Source organism: Balaenoptera acutorostrata, chromosome 2 (genome assembly GCF_949987535.1).
Source record: "Balaenoptera acutorostrata chromosome 2, mBalAcu1.1, whole genome shotgun sequence".
Taxonomy (NCBI): Eukaryota; Metazoa; Chordata; class Mammalia; order Artiodactyla; family Balaenopteridae; genus Balaenoptera; species Balaenoptera acutorostrata.
The window spans coordinates 169,231,326-169,251,028 of NC_080065.1; the positions used below are offsets into that span (position 1 = coordinate 169,231,326).

Consider the following 19,703-nt stretch of genomic DNA (forward strand, 5'->3'; position numbering starts at 1 on the left):
CTGGGGTGAAGAGAGTCAAGTCACTTGGGGACAGCCCAGGGCCCAGTGGGGTCCATTTGTGCTGGCTCTCTTTACAGAAGCCCCTGTGTAGGCAAGGCCCAGTTTCACCTCACCCACCTCTGCTGGGGGCCAGCGGTGCCCAACCTGGAGTGGGCAGAGGCCAGAGTCGGCCTGGGGCCTTTGGCATTGATGGTGCCAACCCCATCCCTGCAAGGGGTCCAGTCGGCAGAGCCACAGCCAGTGGAGCCTCAGCTAAGATCTGCAGAGTGACTACGTTACCTGCAGCAACCCCATTTGGGCCTGGCTAGCCGGCCTGCCCATTCCCAGCCTGGAACTCCTTGGCTCTTCCTGGGGGATTCTCCGATTGTCCTCCACAGACACACCATTGACTGACTGCCCCTGACCCTCCCCATTCCAATTCCTGGGGGAAGGAGGCAGGCACTCAGGGCGAGGGGGCGTGGGCAGCCCTGTGTGCTGGAGGAGCCCCCACCCCCCAAGCTGCAGGAGTTCCATTTTTTGCTCATTGATGAGCACACCCCCTCAGCGGTCCAGGGGAGGTGGGGGGGATCCCAGGAGAGGTGAGATGTGACCCGGCCCAGGACAGCTTCAGGCGGGACAGGCCCTGTGTACAGGGCTCTCTGTTGTGGAATGCCCAGTGAGGAGGGCTAGGCAGCTGTGCACACAGCCTGCAGTGGAGCCCAAACGCTTGGGTGGGGGAAGTCACTGAGGTGGGAGGATGGGGAGCAAAGGGGGGCATGCCAAGCAGAGGGCTCGGACGAGAGTCTGCTGGGGTGCAGAACCTGTGAGCTCTGGTGTGCCTTAGAGAGAGGGGACAGGCCAGTAGTGGGCACTTACTGTGAGCTTCCACAGCCAGGCCCTGTCAGAGTGCAGAGAGTGGCCTCTCTGTGACTGGGGGAGACTAGGTAGGTTGGAGTTTCAGACTCTAGGAAGCAACAGTGTGTGTGGAGGGCACAGGACACCTGCTGGCAGTTGGAGTGGCCCAGGAGGGACAGGGAAGGAAGGTCTTTGTGATGAGGTACAGCGTGGCAGATGCCGCACAGGGAGGAGGGCAAGCTTGGTGCTGGTGTGGTGTTTTGGGACAGGTGCTCAGCTGGACCTTGAGTTGGGGCAGCAGGCCTGGCGCTGGGACGAAAGGGAGGAGACGCTCCTGCCAATGAAAAAGAGTCCATTTGGGGGGTGGGGGTGGGGCCAGACCCCAAATGCCCAGAAAGAGGCAAATCGGCACTTCTGGACCACCATACCATCTGGTGATGCTACCTGCAGGGATGGGGTGTGTCGGGGGAGACGGCACCCGGATGGGGAAGAGGGGCCATGTGGAGGGCTTTACCCTGGATTAAGCTGGATTTTCCAGGACGGGTGAAGTGGCCACGTGGGGAAAAGGTGGGGGGCTCTGAGCACAGCAGGGTCTCATCCCCACTCTGCCCTTCCCCCTCACCCCACTCGCAGGTTCCCCCGCCTCCCCCCACCCCCACCCCCATGGATCACTCCTCGTTCAGCGGTGCACCTCGCTTCCTAACCCGGCCCAAGGCCTTCGTGGTGTCAGTGGGCAAAGATGCCACGCTGAGCTGCCAGATCGTGGGCAACCCCACGCCGCAGGTCAGCTGGGAGAAGGACCTGCAGCAGGTGGAGGCAGGCACTCGCTTCCGCCTGGCCCAGGACGGCGACCTGTACCGCCTCACCATCTTGGACCTGGCGCTGGGCGACAGCGGGCAGTATGTATGCCGTGCGCGCAACGCCATCGGCGAAGCCGTCGCGGCGGTCGGCCTGCAGGTGGACGCCGAGGCAGCGTGCGCCGAGCAGGCACCCCATTTTCTGCTGCGGCCCACATCCATCCGCGTGCGCGAGGGAGCCGAGGCCACCTTCCGCTGCCGCGTGCGCGGTTCGCCCCCGATGTCTGTGAGCTGGGACAAGGATGGGCGGCGCCTGGGCGCGCTGCAAGCTCCCCGAGTGCGCGTGGAGGCGAGCGGCGAGGCGAGCGCGCTGCGCATCCTGGCCGCGCAGCCGCGCGACAGCGGCACGTACACGGTGCACGCGGAGAACCCGCTGGGCGCCGCTAGCGCCGCCGCTGGGCTTTTGGTGGACACGGAAGCAGACACAGCCGGCCAGCCCGGGGCCTCCACAGCCATGCTCCTGGCGCACCTGCAGCTGCGGCGCGAGGCCATGCGCACCGAGGGCGCCCCGGCCTCGCCGCGCAGCGCCAGCACGCGCACCTGCACGGTGACTGAGGGCAAGCACGCGCGCCTCAGCTGCTTCGTGATGGGTGTACCCAAGCCTGAGATAGTGTGGAAGAAGGATGGGCAGCTGGTGGCCGAGGGCCGGCGACATGTGGTGTACGAGGACGCGCAGGAGAACTTCGTGCTCAAGATCCTCTTCTGCAAGCAGTCAGACTGTGGCCTCTATACTTGCACGGCGTCCAACCTCGTGGGCCAGACCTACAGCTCCGTGCTAGTCGTCGTGCGAGGTGAGCTCCTGGCACCGGGCGCAACGTCACTGTGCACAGTGACCACAGGCAGAGGCTCCTCCCCAGGCCTCCTGTCTTTTCCTTACAGCGGCGGCTGCTGCTGCCATCTCCCCACCCTGTGCCTGTCTGGTAGAGGAATCCGTGGTTGGAGGTCTTGGCAGCTCTCGCTGTTCTGTTCCATTGTCTTTGTGAGAGTAACACAAGTATACAACAAAGTGCTTTGTCACTATCACCCCCTCCCTCTGGGAGATGGTCAGGGTGCCCAGTGGCTGAGCCTGCTCTCTCCAGGCTGAGGGTGACCGAGGCTCTCCACCCCTCCTACAGGATGCTAAGGGGGTCTCCCTGGCAGAGCTGGAAGTAGGGCAGGAGCAAGGACAAACCTTGTGCTGTCAGAGGCCTCAGGCTGGGGCTGCACCAGGGTGCAGCTTGAAGGTGGTTCTGGGTCAGTTTGCAGGCTCATGTCCAGGTCTGGGGGCTCCCCCAGGGCACCGGGGCAGCTGTAGGCAACACCATCAGAATTTGCTGGAGGGCCGTTTACTCTTGTTTCCTAAGATCAGCCTCTTGAAGTGGTTGGAGTCCCACCTCCACTTTTTACCAGCTGTAGGATCTCCAGCAGGGCACTCAACCTTCGTGTGCGTGCCTCAATTTCCTCGTTTTTCGCACGGAAGTGCGCCCCTAGAGTTGAGCAATTTCGCAGGCCAGTACTTGTCCAGTGGCCTCACTGCTGTGTGAACCCAACCCATCCTGCCTGTCCAGGACCAGCTTAGGGGCCTGCTCAGTGGGGCTGCTTGCTGTGGCTTCACCTGCCTCATTTCTCCTTTTCTCTTCCAGACTTCTCCTTATATTTTTTTGGGGGGGAGCTCTTTCCTTTAAGTTCTGTTCCCTCTTCTTTGTCCTCCCTCCTTTTCTATACCCCTACCTCCCTCTGTCCCCTCCTTACAGCTCCTCTGCCCTCCCACCCACCACCCTCTGCCCCCAAAGCTCCTCCAACCCCTGTCCTGGCTCCCTGCCCCCACCCCAGCCTTACACCTCCCTTACCCTGCCCCCCTCCTTCCCCTCACCCTCCTCCTCGCCCCCTGACCGCCCCCTCCGTCACCCCTCCTGTCTGCCCCTCTTCCCTCTCCTCGCCCCACTCACCTGAGCTCTTTTTCCGCAGAGCCCATGGTGCCCTTCAGAAAGCGGCTGCAGGACCTGGAGGTGCCAGAGAAAGCGTCGGCCACGTTCCAGTGTGAGGTGCCGCTGCCGCCCGTGGAGTCTGCGTGGTATAAGGAGGAGACGCGGCTGTGGGCCAATGCCAAGTACCTCATCGAGGAGGCAGGCGCTGAGCGCCGACTGACCGTGCTCAATGTCACTTCCGATGACGATGCCGTGTACATCTGCGAGACGGCAGAGGGCAGTCGCACGGTGGCCGAGCTGGCGGTGCGAGGTGGGTGGGCAGGGGGCCCAGAGACTGGGCAAGGTCCGGGTCTCACAGGAGCTGGGCAAGTGGCATAGGTAGTGGCCGGGTGGGGTGGGCAGGACCCTGGCACGAGGGGTGCGTCAGGCAGGGGTGGGGTGGGCACTCGGGGGACAGGGGCGGGAAGGAGGTAGGGGTGGGACAGGCCTACAGGGGTCTCTCTGACCAGCTGCAGCCCTTACCCCTCCCTTTCCCCACTGCTCCTCTGCCCACTCCAGGCAACCTCCTTCGAAAGCTCCCGAGGAAGACAGCTGGGCGAGTGGGAGACACGGCCATGTTCTGTGTGGAGCTGGCCAAGCCAGAGGGCCCCATCCACTGGCTGTGGAACCAGCAGGAGGTGGTGGCCGGGGGCCGAGTGGCCATTACTGCCGAAGGCACGTGCCACACGCTGACCATCTCCCAGTGCAGCCTGGACGATGCGGGTGAGGTTGCCTTTGTGGCTGGGGACTGCCGGACGTCCACCCAGTTCTGCGTGTCAGGTAAGGGCCTAGGGAGTACCTGTCAGACAGAGGGTACCTCTTTCCTGCCCACAGTCCACTGGGCCCTGCTCTGAGTTGTCGCCTGTTGCGGGGAGCGCCGTGCGGGGCAGGGAACGCCTAGGTTGTAGCTCTGGTTCTCTGGGGCTCATGGCTTGTTTGACACCCGCCTCCACTATGGTCACACTAGGCATCTGCAAAGTAGGAGTCCTGGTGGCCCCCGACCCTGTGAACCAGATTAGAAAGTGCAGGCTGTTCTAGAAGCACAGCGTGTAGGGGGTGACATTGCGGGTGTGTCCTCTTTCTGTGGCCTTTGGTGTCGAGATTGGCTCCCCCAGGGTCAGCCCTTTGCTGGGGACAGGGACCCTGCACGTGGGTCTCAGCACCCTTGGAAGGGTCATTGTGCCTTGCCTCAACCATCATCCAGCCCAAGATCCCAATGCATAGATGGGGTCAAGGCTGAGGACTGGAAAGAGTTCCTTTCCAGGCCACGTGGACAGCGTAGGGTGGTCCCTGAGGCCCGGGCACTCTTTCCACTGCAAACAGAGAAATGGCCACAGAGCTGAGACTGGGGTTATGGGCTCACAGTGTCCTCTTGGGCTGGCAGTCCCCTTGGGCTGAGACCATTTCAGACCACCAGGGCAGTGCCCCCGGGGAGGGCTGGGAATTCTGTGACAACCCCTTTATCCTACTGTGACCTTGGACCCAGGGCTTGGGGAGGGGGCTCTCAGTTGGTGACATGGGCCCGTGCTCTGCTCAGCCCCCAGAAGGCCACCCCTGCATGCTCCTGAGGCCCCTGTGGTGAAGGCCAGGACAGAGAGCTCCGTGACCCTTGGCTGGTCCCCACCACCCCATGGGGACCGCCCTGTTGCTATCGATGGCTACCTGGTGGAGAAGAGAATGGGCACCCACCCCTGGAGCCAGTGCCATGAAGACAAGTGGGTGGCCACGCCTGAGCTGACCGTGGCTGGCGTGGCCGAGGAGGGGGAATTCCAGTTCAGGGTGTCAGCTGTGAACAGATTTGGCCAGAGCCCCTACCTCGAGTTCCCGGGAACTGTACACCTGGGTAAGTGTGGAAGGTTCTGTTCTCCCCGGCACCCTGGTGACAACCTGTGGGGCCATCTGCCCCTGAATCACCCAGACCCAGAGTGTGGCCCAGCCTTGGAGAGGCCAGAGTAACTCATGGGTCCTCTTTACGGTAGGGGGGTGAGCCCAGGGTCCTGATGCTATTGAAGACTTTTTTGTAGGAAGGCCAGGGGACCCCAAGACAGGACTTGAGCCCCACAGGAACCTATCTGTATCCACCAGCCCTGGGGCACTGGGCTACACAGCTGCCCCACCACACTGGGTTTGTGGGATCTGAAGGGGATCTCGGGTGGCTGTAACTTGTCCTCACTCCACCCTGCGTCTGACTTTCGCTCGTGGTCTCCATGTGCTTGTTCAGTGGACTTCCTAGAGCAGGGGTTATTTGGGCCCAGGCATTGGGGGAGAGGAGGGCAGGGGCCCAGCTCCTTCCTGAAGCCCCCATCCCACAGCCCCCCAGCTGGCTGTGAAAACACCTCTGAAGGCGGTAGAGGCAGTGGAAGGTGGCGAGGTGAGCTTCTCTGTGGACCTCACTACGGCCTCAGCAGGGGAGTGGTTCCTGGACGGGCAGGCCCTGAAGGCCAGCAGCGTGTATGTGATACACTGTGACGGCACCCGACACACTCTCACCATTCGCTTGGTGCCTGTCAGCCTGCACGGGGCCGAGCTCAAGTTCGTGGCCAATGGTATCGAGAGCAGCATCCGCATGGAGGTCCGAGGTAGGGGGACCCCGTCCCATGACTCTGGGGCCCCTCTGAGCCCCGTTTCCTCTGGGAGTGGGGGTGGGATGGGGTCCCTGGGGTCTCAGGGCTCGGGAGATCTGTCGTTGCTCCTAGGGCAGGCGGGCTGCTGGATGCAGTGGGGCCAGGCGGTGGGGTGTGCAGGGTCACCGGGTGTGAGTGGAAGAGGGGCTAAAGTGTCCCCGACGGCGCCAAGCTTCAATTCTCTGTCTGTATGTCCCCCCTTCCCTTCCCCTTCTCCCCTCCTCCCTCTTTGTTGATTCCTTCTCCTACGCCACTTCTTGTCCTGTCTCTGCCTTTCTTTCTTGCCTCTCTGACTCCCCTCCACCATATCTGGCTCTTCCCCCTCTGTTGACTCTGCCTCGTTCCACTTCCCCCGTCCCCTTCCCCCTATCCACACCCTGCTGTCTACACCCCGCTCTGTCCACTCCTTCATCCCACTTCCCTCCCCCCACCCCCTTCCTCCGATCGCTCTCCCTCTGTCCACTTCCCCCTTCACCCACACCCACTTTGTCCACCTGTCTGTGACTTCCAGCGGCCCCGGGGCTGACGACCAAGTGTCCGGCAGCAGCAGTGGCAGCACGGGAGGTGCTGGCCCGGCTGCACGAGGAGGCCCAGCTCCTGGCCGAGTTGTCGGACCAGGCTGCAGCTGTGACGTGGCTCAAGGACGGACACGCACTGTCTCCAGGCCCCAAGTATGAGGTGCAGGCGTCAGCCGGGCAGCGGGCACTGCTAGTGCGGGACGTGAAGCAAGAAGACGCAGGCCTGTATGAGTGTGTCAGCCACGGGGACCGCATCGCCTACCAACTATTGGTGCAAGGTGACACCAGTGTGTGTGTGTTCATGTCCTCCCTGGGCCGCCGCTGTAGCCAGGGCTGCGCATTCTGTCCTCCAGCTCTGGATAGGCTCTGGGGCACCTGGGTAGCAGGAGCTGCTGTTCTCTGTTTCCGTGGGGAGGGTGGGGGATCAGGGGCTCTGCCGACCCCCTGAGGAGGGTGGGGAGTCAGATAGGCTCAGGTGACCCTGTGGGGAGGGCAGGGGTGTGTGTGGGGTGCTCAGCCCACCCTGTGGAGACAGTGAGGGGATGGGATGGAGTCAGGTGACCATGTGGGGAGGGCAGGAGTCTGGGCAGCTCTGCTGACCTTGTGAGGAGGGTAGGGGGTCAGGGCAGGCTCAGGTGACCCCTGAGGGTAGGGTGGGGAACCAGGGGCCCATTGCCAACCCCGTTGGGAGGGTGGGGGTCAGGGACTCTGCTCAGTAGGGGAGGAGCTTCCTATGAGTGGGTGGCACTTGGGTGGTTGAAAGTCAGCAGCTGAGGCTGGCCCTGTCTCTGAAGGGGCCTAGGTTTGGGCGAGGGCCAGTGTCTCCCATGATCCTGAAGCCCCGAGCACCTTCATCTGCTAGCTGCCTGGGCACGTGTGTGGTTAGGGCTCTGTCGGACCCCTGACCTGCCCATGTGCCCTTGTAGGCCTCACATATTTTTTTGCACAAGGACACGGCTGGTGGCTGTGTGGATGCCGTGGCCGGGGGCTCAGCCCACTTTGAATACGAAACCTCAGAGGCCCACGTGTGTGTACACTGGTACATGGATGGCGTGGAGCTCAGTCACTCCTGCCAGTGCTTCTCACAGGAGGACATGGGCACACGGCACTGGCTGGTGGCTACCTCAGTCACCGTGCAAGATGAGGGCACCTACTTGTGCCAAGTGGGCGAGGACTCTGTGGACTTCTGGTCGTGGGTCTGTGGTTAGTGCACTGCCTCCCAGGTTTGGTGTGTGGGGAGCAGGTCTGGCTGCATCCAGCTGTGCAGCACTTGCAAGGCCAAGCTGTCTCTCCCTTCATTTCTTCTGAGAATACTTGGGGGTAGGGGCAGTTACTTCTGAATTTGGGTGAAGAAACTACCCACGAAACTAATATATATATGGGTGAAGAATGCAGGCTTGGAAAATAAAAGATAAGAAGGAAATTTAAAGCCCTTGTCCTCTTTTTAAAGATGGGGAAATGAGGCAGAGCAGACCTAGAAAGTGCTGGAAGTGTCCTTGGAAGGTTAGATTTGGATCTTGGTGAATCTGAGGCCCTGGCTCTTTCTAGAAGCCATTGAGGTCTCTTGGCAGATTCTCCAAGTCCAGTTCTGCCCCATCTTGGCCCTCAGAAGGGTCTCTGCCATGCCGCCCAAGCCTCCTTCCATCTGAGCACAGGCACTGGGACCGAGCTGCCCATCATGGAGCTCTGAGGCTGCTTCCCATCACACCCAGGAGGGGTTGGGGTACCTGGACCACCTGTGCCCATGGAGGGTTCCATGTGCAGCACCTGATCACAAAGGATCCTCATGGGAGGGATCCGAGGCTGCCTGGGGTCTAGAGCAAAGCTCTGTCATGGCTCCAGGACTTGGGAAACCTCACCTTGGCAGAGCCTCTGCTGTGCATCCCTCCCTGTCACCAGAGCCCTCAGAGATGTTTGCCAAGGAGCAGCCAGCACTCAGGGAGGTACAGACCGAGGTGGGGGCCAGTGCCACACTGAGCTGTGAGGTGGCCCAGGCCCAGATGGAGGTGACATGGTACAAGGATGGGAAGAAGCTGAGTGTGAGCTCAAAAGTGTGCATGGAGGCCAAGGGCTGCACCCGGCAGCTGGTGGTGCAGCAGGTGGGGAATAGGGACGCAGGGGAGTACAGCTGCGAGGCCGGGGGCCAGAAGGTCTCCTTCCGCCTGGGTATCACAGGTCAGTTGATGAAGCAGACATTTGACCATTTCACAGGAACAGGCCTGGAGGAACCAGGCCTGTTTTCAGTGTGGGTGACGGCAGTGCTCAGCTGACTCATCAGGCCCGTATCAGTTATACAAATAACCCCAGAACTTAGTGACCCAATGGAACGATTTGTGGGCAGGAATTCAAGCAGTGCTCAGCGTGGGTGGCTCATCTCTGCTCCACATGGTGTTGACTGGGACACTAGGATCCAGTCTGGCCTCATTTGTGTGTCTGATGTCCCAGTAAGGGGGCTGGCTGTGATGGCAGGCCTCTCTCTTCTAGTGATGTTGTCTGGGCTCATTCCTGTCTGGGACCATGCTGTTCTCTCCTCTGGGCCTATGCTCTCCATGTGACGTCTCATTCTCAAGGCCTCTTTCTCCATGTGGGTAGCCTGAGCTCCTTCATATTCTGGCTGGGTTCCCTTTAGGGATTAGGAGATGCTACAGGGTTTGTTAAGGTTTGTTTTCACCAGTCCCAGAATATTACATTCTGTGTGTTTTATTGCACAAAGCCAGACATAAGGCCAGCCTAGTTCCAAGGAGTTGGAGAAGTAGACCTCACTGTTGATGAGGAGTCCCCTGGTTAATTGGGGACAGTTTCTAACAATCTACCACAAGGACACAGGCTCTATCTGTCTAGATCTTTGCTTTCTTGAGCATAAGATAAAGATCTTTCTAATGCTTATTGCCTCATGGTCACAAGATGGCTTCCATAGTTCCAGCCATAATGTTCAAGGTGGGAAAAACATGTAAGGATTGTGTGTGTGTTTGTTTTTTTCCTTTTCACTGCTCTGCAGTAAATTATCACAAACTCAGTGGCTTAAAATAATGCCCATCTGTTAGTTCACAGTTCTATAGATTAGAATTCAAGATGTGGATTCTGGATTCTCTTATCAGGGTCTCAAGGGCTGGAATCCATGTGCCATCTGGCTGAGTTCTCTCAGGGCCCTTCCAAGTTGTTGGCAGAATTCATTTCCTTGTGGTTCTGGGTCTAAGGCTATTTCCTGGCTGGCTGGCAGCCAGGGGCTGGTCTTAGGTCCTTTGCCACATGGCCCCTCATGTCCATTCACTCTTTTTTTTTTTTAACATCTTTATTGGAGTATAATTGCTTTACAACGGTGTGTTAGTTTCTGCTTTATAACAAAGTGAATCAGTTATACATATACATATATTCCCATATCTCTTCCCTCTTGCGTCTCCCTCCCTCCCACCCTCCCTATCCCACCCCTCTAGGTGGTCACAAAGCACCGAGCTGATCTCCCTGTGCTATGCGGCTGCTTCCCACTAGCTATCTATTTTACATTTGGTAGTGTATATATGTCCATTCCACTCTCTCACCTTGTCACATCTTACCCTTCCCCTTCCCCATATCCTCAAGTCCATTCTCTAGTAGGTCTGTGTCTTTATTCCCGTCTTACCACTAGGTTCTTCATGACCTTTTTTTTTTTCCCTTAGATTCCATATATACGTGTTAGCATACTGTATTTGTTTTTCTCTTTCTGACTTACTTCACTCTGTATGACAGACTCTAGGTCCATCCACCTCACTACAAATACCTCCATTTCGTTTCTTTTTATGGCTGAGTAATATTCCATTGTATATATGTACCACATGTTCTTTATCCATTCATCCGATGATGGACACTTAGGTCGCTTCCATGTCCTGGCTATTGTAAATAGAGCTGCAATGAACATTTTGGTACATGACTCTTTTTGAATTATGTTTTTCTCAGGGTATATGCCCAGTAGTGGGATTGCTGGGTCGTATGGTAGTTCTATTTTTTGTTTTTTAAGGAACCTCCATACTGTTCTCCATAGTGGCTGTATCAGTTTACATTCCCACCAACAGTGCAAGAGTGTTCCCTTTTCTCCACACCCTCTCCAGCATTTATTGTTTCTAGATTTTTTGATGATGGCCATTCTGACCAGTGTGAGATGATATCTCATTGTAGTTTTGATTTGCATTTCTCTAATGATTAATGATGTTGAGCATTCTTTCATGTGTTTGTTGGCAATCTGTATATCTTCTTTGGAGAAATGTCTATTTAGGTCTTCTGCCCATTTTTGGATTGGGTTGTTTGTTTTTATGTTATTGAGCTGCATGAGCTGCTTGTAAATTTTGAAGATTAATCCTTTGTCAGTTGCTTCATTTGCAAATATTTTCTCCCATTCTGAGGGTTGTCTTTTGGTCTTGTTTATGGTTTCCTTTGCTGTGCAAAAGCTTTTAGGTTTCATTAGGTCCCATTTGTTTATTTTTGTTTTTATTTCCATTTCTCTAGGAGGTGGGTCAAAAAGGATCTTGCTGTGATTTATGTCATAGAGTGTTCTGCCTATGTTTTCCTCTAAGAGTTTGATAGTGTCTGGCCTTCCATTTAGGTCTTTAATCCATTTTGAGTTTATTTTTGTGTATGGTGTTAGGGAGTGTCCTAATTTCATTCTTTTACATGTAGTTGTCCAGTTTTCCCAGCACCACTTATAGAAGAGGCTGTCTTTTCTCCACTGTATATGCTTGCCTCCTTTATCAAAGATAAGGTGACCATATGTGCGTGGATTTATCTCTGGGCTTTCTATCCTGTTCCATTGATCTATGTTTCTGGTTTTGTGCCAGTACCAAACTGTCTTGATTACTGTAGCTTTGTAATATAGTCTGAAGTCAGGGAGCCTGATTCCTCCAGCTCCATTTTTCGTTCTCAAGATTGCTTTGGCTATTCGGGGTCTTTTGTGTTTCCAGACAAATTGTGAAATTTTTTGTTCTAGTTCTGTGAAAAATGCCATTAGTAGTTTGATAGGGATTGCATTGAATCTGTAGATTGCTTTGGGTAATAGAGTCATTTTCACAATGCTGATTCTTCCAATCCAAGAACATGGTATATCTCTCCATCTATTTGTATCATCTTTAATTTCTTTCATCAGTGTCTTATAATTTTCTGCATACAGGTCTTTGTCTCCTTAGGTAGGTTTATTCCTAGATATTTTATTCTTTTTGTTACAATGGTAAACGCGAGTGTTTTCTTAATTTCACTTTCAGATTTTTCATGATTAGTGTATAGGAATGCAAGAGATTTCTGTGCATTAATTTTGTATCCTGCTACTTTACCAAATTCGTTGATTAGCTCTAGTAGTTTTCTGGTAGCATCTTTAGGATTCTCTATGTATAGTATCATGTCATCTGCAAACAGTGACAGCTTTACTTCTTCTTTTCCGATTTGGATTCCTTTTATTTCTTTTTCTTCTCTGATTGCTGTGGCTAACACTTGCAAAACTATGTTGAATCATAGTGGTGAGAGTGGGCGACCTTGTCTTGTTCCTGATCTTAGTGGAAATGGTTTCAGTTTTTCACCATTGAGGACGATGTTGGCTGTGGGTTTGTCATATATGGCCTTTATTATGTTGAGGAAAGTTCCCTCTATGCCTACTTTCTGGAGGGCTTTTATCATAAATGGGTGTTGAATTTTGTTGAAAGCTTTCTCTGCATCTATTGAGATGATCATATGGTTTTTCTCCTTCAATTTGTTAATATGGTGTATTACGTTGATTGATTTGGATGTATTGAAGAATCCTTGCATTCCTGGAATAAACCCCACTTGATCATGGTGTATGATCCTTTTAATGTACTGTTGGATTCTGTTTGCTAGTATTTTGTTGAGGATTTTTGCATCTATGTTCATCAGTGATATTGGCCTGTAGTTTTCTTTCTTTGTGACGTCTTTGTCTGGTTTTGGTATCAGGGTGATGGTGGCCTCGTAGAATGAGTTGTGGAGTGTTCCTCCCTCTGCAATATTTTGGAAGAGTTTGAGAAGGATAGGTGTTAGCTCTTCTCTAAATGTCTGATAGAATTTGCCTGTGAAGCCATCTGGTCCTGGGCTTTTGTTTGTTGGAAGATTTTTAACCACAGTTTCAATTTCAGTGCTTGTGATTGGTCTGTTTATATTTTCTATTTCTTCCTGGTTCAGTCTCGGCAGGTTGTGCATTTCTAAGAATTTGTCCATTTCTTCCAGGTTGTCCATTTTATTGGCATAGAGTTGCTTGTAGTAATCTCTCATGATCGTTTGTATTTCTGCATTGTCAGTGTTATTTCTCCTTTTTCATTTCTAATTCTATTGATTTGAGTCTTCTCCCTTTTTCTCTTGATGAGTCTGGCTAATGGTTTATCAATTTTCCATTCACTCTTATGCTTCAAATCTCTTTGGCCAGGAAGAACCCCCTCCCTTCTAAGGTCTCACCTGATTAGGTCAGGCCCAACCAGGATAATCTCCTTGTTAATGAACTCATAGTCAACTAATCTGGGACCTACATTCCTTCTGCAGAATCCCTTCACAGCAGTGCCTGGATTAGTGTTTGGTGGAATAGCTTGGAGAAGGTGCATGCATACTGTGGTGCAGGGATTTTGGGGCAGTCCTACCTAGCACAGGGTGTCACCTGCTCTTTCTTCTATTCAGAGAACAGATGCTCTCTGAGGAGCCCACAGCCGATTTTCCCTATGCCTCCCAGTACTGTGTGGGTCCGATGGCCATGCCTTGCTCAGGCACCTGGGAAAGTGAGTGCCTAATCTTCCAGCTTCAGCAGTGGAACATTGAGGGTGGTAGAGGTGGGCGTGTGGTGGTGTGGCTGGCCTGGTTCTGCTGAGGGATCTGTCCTGTGGCACTGGCCCATGCCCACACCAGGGTGGCTGTGCCCTGGTTTTGGACACTGACTTCGAGGCAGGCTGTGGAGGGATCAGAGTGGACAGGGTCAGACCTCACTCCTGCCTCTTAGGAGACAGGTGACCTTAGGCAAGTCGTCAGTGTCATGTCCCCCTGAAGTCTGTCTGGAAACTCAGAATGTGGCCTTAACTGGAAATGGGGTCTTTGCAGACAACATCAAGGAAAGGATCACAAAATGAGATTACCCTGGATTAAGGTGGGCCCTGACTCCAATGACAGGTGTCCTTTGAGAGAAAGAAGAGGGATATTCGCGATACAGATACACGGGGACATGGCCAATGAAAATGGAGGCAGAGATTGGGGTGATGCAGTCACAAACCCAGGGATGCCTTGAACCACCAGATTATAGCCATCCTGGTGGATGTCAGGTAGTATCTTACTGTGGTTTTGATTTGTATTTCCCTGATGACTAATGATGTTGAGCATCTTTTCATATGTATTTGGCCATTTGTATATCTTCTTTGGAGAAATGTCTATTCAGATCCTTTGCTTGTTTTTTAATTATTTATCTTTTTATTACTCAGTTGAAAGAGTTCTTCATATATTCTGCATAGTATAGCCTTATACTATATATAATATAGTGTAGCCTTATCAGATATATGATTTGCAAAGAGTTTCTTCCATTCACTTTCTTAATTGTGCCCTTTGATGCACAAAAGTTTTAAAATTGTGATGAAATCTAGTTTATCTTCTTTGGTTGCTTGTGTGTTAGGTGTCACATCTAAGAAATCGTTTCCCAATCCAAGGTCAAATAGATTGACACCTATGTTTTCTTCTAAGAGTTTTCCAGTTTTAGCCCTTGTATTTAGGTCTTTGATCCATTTTATGACAATTTTTGTGTATGGTGTGAGTTAGGGGTCCAACTTCATCCTTTCCATTGGATGTCCAGTTGTCCCAGCACCATTTGTTGAAAAGAATTTTACCCCATTGAATTTTCTTGGCATCCTTGTTGAAAGTCAATTAACCATTAATTAAGTATTTACTTCTGGACTCTCAATTTTATTCCATTGATATATATGTCTACCACGGTCTTGATTATTGTAGCTTTGTGGTATGTTTTGAAATTGGGAAGTGTGAATTCTTTAACTTTTTTTTCAACATTGATTTGGCTATTTGATGTCCCTTGCATTTCCACATGAATTTTAGGATCATCTTTTTAAGTTTTGCAAAAAAGACAGCTGGTATTTTGATTGGGATTGCATCAAAATGTGTAGGTCAATTTGGGGAATATTGCCATCTTTTTATTTTATTTTAAAAATTTATTTATTTATTTATTTTTGGCTGCGTTGGGGTTTTGTTGCTGCAAGTGGGCTTTCTCTAGTTGTGGCGAGCAGGGGCTACCCTTCGTTGGGGTGCGCGGGCTTCTCATTGCGGTGGCTTCTCTTGTTGCAGAGCATGGGCTCTAGGCATGCGGGCTTCAGTAGTTGTGGTGCATGGGCTTAGTTGCTCCGTGCATGTGGGATTTTCCCAGACCAGGGATTGAACCCATGTCCCCTGAATTGGCAGGCAGATTCTTAACCACTGCAGCACCAGGGAAGTCCCCAAATGACTGGTATCAGATTTCTTTTTTAATTTTATTTTTTGGCCACGCCGTGTGGCATGCGGGATCTTAGTTCCCTGACCAGGGATCGCACCTGAGCCCCCTGTAGTGGAAGTGCAGAGTCTTAACCACTGGACCACTAGGGAAGTCCCCTTTGCCATCTTAACAGTGTTAGTCTCCTAATCCACAATATGAGATGACTTTCTATTTATTTTGGTCTTTTAAATTTCTTTCAGTTATGTTTTATAGTTTTTAGTGTGCAGGAATTGCGCTTATTTTGTTAAGTTTGTTGCTAAGTATTTTATTCTTTTTGACGCTACTGTAAATGGAATTGTTTTCTTAATTTCATTTTTAAATTGTTCATTCCTAATGTATGGAAATAGAATTGATTTTTGTATATTGGTCTAGTATCTTGCAGCTTCTCTGAATTCATTTATTCACTCTATTAGTTCTTTTGTGGATGCCTTAGGATTTTCTATATACAAATCATGTCATCTGCAGGTAGTTTTACTTCATTTCCAGTCTGGATGCCTCTCATTTTGTTTTTGATTACTGATTAAATCTCTTTACTTGTTATAGGTCTATTCAGATTTTTTTCCATTTATTCTTGTGTTAGTTTTGATAGTTTATGTGTTTCTAGGGATTTCTCCATTTCATCTAGGTTATCTAGTTGGTGTGCAGTTGTTCATAGTATTCTCTTATAATCCTTTTTATTTTTGTAAGGTCTTTATTGATGTCCCCAGTTTTTTATCCTGATTTTAATAATTTGAGTCTTCTATCTTTTTTCTTAGTCAGTCTAGCTAATATTTTGTCAATTTTGTTGATCTTTTCAAAGAACCACCTTTTGGTTTCCTTGATTCTTTCTATTGCTTTTGTATTCTCCATTTCACGTATCTATGCTCTAATCTTTATTTTCTTCATTCTTCTAAGTTTGGGTTTAACTTAATCTTTTTCTTGTTTCTTAAGGTATGAAGTTAGGTTATTGATTTGTGATCTTCTTTTTAAGATAGGCCTATAGCTTATAGCTATGGATGGCAGGAAACTGAACACTGCTTTCACTGCACCTCATAAGTTTTGGTATGCTGTGTTTTCATTTTCATTTATCTCAAAATATTTTCTAATTTTCCTTGTAATTCTCCTTTGAGTGTGTTGTTTAATTTTGACATACTTGTGAATTTTCCAGTTTTCTTTCTAGTATTGCTGTCTAGTTTCATTCCATCATAGTCAAAAAGATTCTTTGTATGCTTTCAGTCTTTTTAGATTTATTGAGACTTGTTTTATGGCCTAACATGTGGTCTGTGTTAGAGGATGTTCCATATGTGCTTGAGTAAAATGTGTCTTCTGTTGCTATTGGGTGGAGTGTCCTCTGTAAGTCAGTTAGGTCTAGTTTCTTGTATAGTGTTATTCATGTCCTATTTCCTTATTGATCTGTCTGGTTGTTCTATCCATTATTGAAAGTAGGGTACTGAAGCCTCTGACTATTCTTGGAGAACTGTCTATTTCTCCCTTTAATCTTTTAGCTTTTGTTTCATATATTTTGGAGCTCTCCTGTTAGTTGTGCTTATGTTTATAGTTGTGATATCTTCTTGATGAATTGACCCTTTTAATCAATATATAACATCCTTAATCTATATCTGTATATATTAAATATAATGTCTTGTAATGTTTTTTTCCTTTTGTTTGACATTAGTATAGCCACCTCAGGTCTCTATTGATTGCTATTTGTATGGAGTATCTTTTCACTTTCAACCTATTTGTATCTTTGGATCTAAAGTGAATCTCCTGTAGACAGCATTTAAAAAATTCATTTTGTATTAAGTTAATTCTTATAAGGAAGTGTTTCCTTCTGCTATTTTACTCTTTGTTTCTTATATGTCATATCTTTTTGCCATTATTTTCTCCATTATTGTCATTTATGATTAATTTATTTTTTCTAGTGTACCATTTTTGTTACTTTCTCATTTCTTTATGTATATGTACATTCATTTTTTCTTAGTGATTACCCTGGGGATTGTCATTAACATCTAACTTTGTAATAATCAAGTTTGAAATTATATCATCTTAGTTTCAATAGAAAAACTCTGCTTCTTTACGGGTTGTGCCCCAAGCTGAATGTTGTTAATGTCACAAGTTATGTCTTTATACATAGTTGGTCCGTTAACTTTACAGTTTTATAATTATTGTTTATGCATTTGTATTTTAAGTCATATAAGAAATAAAAGGAATTATCTAAGCACCAGAAGAATGATCCAATATAAATGAGAGTTGGAACTTACAAACAAGAGCAAGATTAGAAGATCAGAAGTTCCACCCAGAAACTTCAGATGATAGAAAAACAATCTGAAAGAGTATGTCAAATAAGTCTACTTAAAATGATTAAAGAGATGTATGGAAGACTAGAAAATGTAAGAAAAAGTGAAATACTAGGAAAAAGAACAGGCAGATTTAAAGAACCAAATGAAACTTCTTAATAAGAAACACAACTTTTGTAATAACAATTCAGTGGAGGGATAAACAGCAAATTAGACATAGCTGAAGATAGAATTATTGAATTGGAAGATAGATCTGAGAAAATTACTCAGGATGAATCACAAAGAGGTAAAAAATAAGAGATAATGACAGACATAGAGAAGAGAAGTAGAAGGCCACACGTATGTCTAAAAGGACTTCTAGGAGAGACTAGAGATAATGAGGAAGATGAAATAATGAAAGAAATAATGTGGAGAAATTTTAGAAATGGTAAAAGACATGAACCCTAAACTTCAAGATTCATAAGAAATAATGGGAATTATAAAAAAAAAAAAAGTCACAGCTAGTGAATTCCAGAAGGCCAAAAACCAAGAGGACATCTTAACCTCCAAAGGGAAAAAGATTAATGGGATGATAATTATTATTCCTGTAGATTTTTCAACAGCAATGAAGAGCACAGAAAAGATGGTATAGTCTCCAAAGCACTGAGGGAAAATAACTGTTGATCTAGAATTCTGTATCCAGCTAAACTATCATTCAAAAGTTAAGGTGAAATACAGACATTTTCAGAGAGTAAATGGAGAGAATTTATCATTCATAAAATCTCACTGAAAGAATTACCAATGAATATACTTTATAAAGAAGAAAATCAAGTCTAGAGTAGTAGAATGGATTCTAGAGCAGCGGTCCCCAACCTTTTTTGCACCAGGGACCAGTTCTGTGGAAGACAGTTTTTCCATGGACCAGGGAGGGGGGATGGTTCAAGCGGTAATGCGAGCTATGGGGGGGATGGTTCAGGTGGTAATGCAAGCGATGGTTCAGGCGGTAATGCAAGCGATGGGGGGATGGTTCAGGTGGTAATGCGAGTGATAGGGAACAATGGGGAGCAGTGGGGAGCAGCAGATGATGCTTTGCTTGCTCACCCACTGCTCACCTCTTGCTGTGAGGCCCAGTTCCTAACAGGCTGTGGACTGGTACTGGTTTGTGACCCGGGGGTTGGGGACCCCTGTTCTAGAGGAATGTGATGTCAAGCAAATACAGTAAGTTAATAAAAAGCAGCATCTGATTCTCAAAGCCAAGGATTTGATTACACCAATGGTGATTGGCCTGCTAGAAGTTGTAGACTGCATTAATATATTAGTGTTCCTGTGACTCAGGGGTATTGCCTGCTCTTGGTGACATGGTACAAGAAATTCTCCCTGAAAATACCAATGCTGTGATATGCCAGCCACAAATTATGCCTCTGTTTGTTAGGGTAATTATGAGATCACAGGTGCTAAGTAGATGCCAGAGCCTGAATTGTAACATATACCAACATGAAAATTATTGAACTGAGAGCCTTCAGATTCTGAGAACTAACCTGTTCCCTGCTTTGTACATCTTCTGAAGTTCTCTGTGTTGAAAAAGCTAGGAATAGGACCGGCTTATGGCCAAGGCATCATGGTGTTGAGATCCAGAAGGTGGGCCCTCATCCAATTCTAGAAACTTGATTGTCTCTGTGTCTTCCTCCCTGTCCCCAGAGGCCACACTGATATTTGCCAAGGAGCATCCAGCATGCAGGGAAGTGCAGGCTGAGGTGGGGGCCAGCACCATGCTAAGCTGTGAGGTAGTCCAGGCCCAGACAGAGGTGATATGGTTCAAGGAGGGAAAGAAACTTGAGTTCAAGCTCAAAAGTGTGTGTGGAGGCCAAGGAAGGGCTGCACCCCGAGGCTGGTGGTGCAGCAGGTAGGCAAAGTAGATGCTGGGGGTGTACAGCTGAGAGGCCAGGGACTGGAAGGTCTCCTTCCACCTCGACATCACAGGTGGGTTCCTTGAGGCCCTTCTTATGTTCCTCAGGTTAATTATTAGGGAGTGGGGGTGTGTGGTCATGCCCCCTAAAAGTGTGTTTTGTCACAAAACTTACCACATAGCAGCTAGCGGGTATTAATTACATGCCAAGGGCCAGATTTTATGAAGTGCTTCTTGTCTTTTTACTTGTATAAACTTCACAAACACCTCGGGAAGAGGAATTC

The 19,703-nt window shown here is 49.6% G+C and overlaps 1 protein-coding gene across 2 annotated transcripts in view; it reads left to right on the forward strand.

The window, feature by feature from the left end:
• LOC130707292 (obscurin-like) overlaps window positions 1-19,703 on the forward strand; it is a 35,595-nt gene that overhangs the window by 1,924 nt on the left and 13,968 nt on the right. For both annotated transcript variants that reach the window (XM_057541147.1, XM_057541148.1), the window contains exons 2-7: window positions 1,468-2,482; window positions 3,639-3,908; window positions 4,157-4,417; window positions 5,175-5,480; window positions 5,950-6,216; window positions 6,773-7,057. In XM_057541147.1, coding sequence (XP_057397130.1) covers window positions 1,498-2,482; window positions 3,639-3,908; window positions 4,157-4,417; window positions 5,175-5,480; window positions 5,950-6,216; window positions 6,773-7,057 — 2,374 coding nt within the window. In that variant the 5' untranslated portion in view covers window positions 1,468-1,497. The remainder of the gene's footprint in view (window positions 1-1,467; window positions 2,483-3,638; window positions 3,909-4,156; window positions 4,418-5,174; window positions 5,481-5,949; window positions 6,217-6,772; window positions 7,058-19,703) is intronic.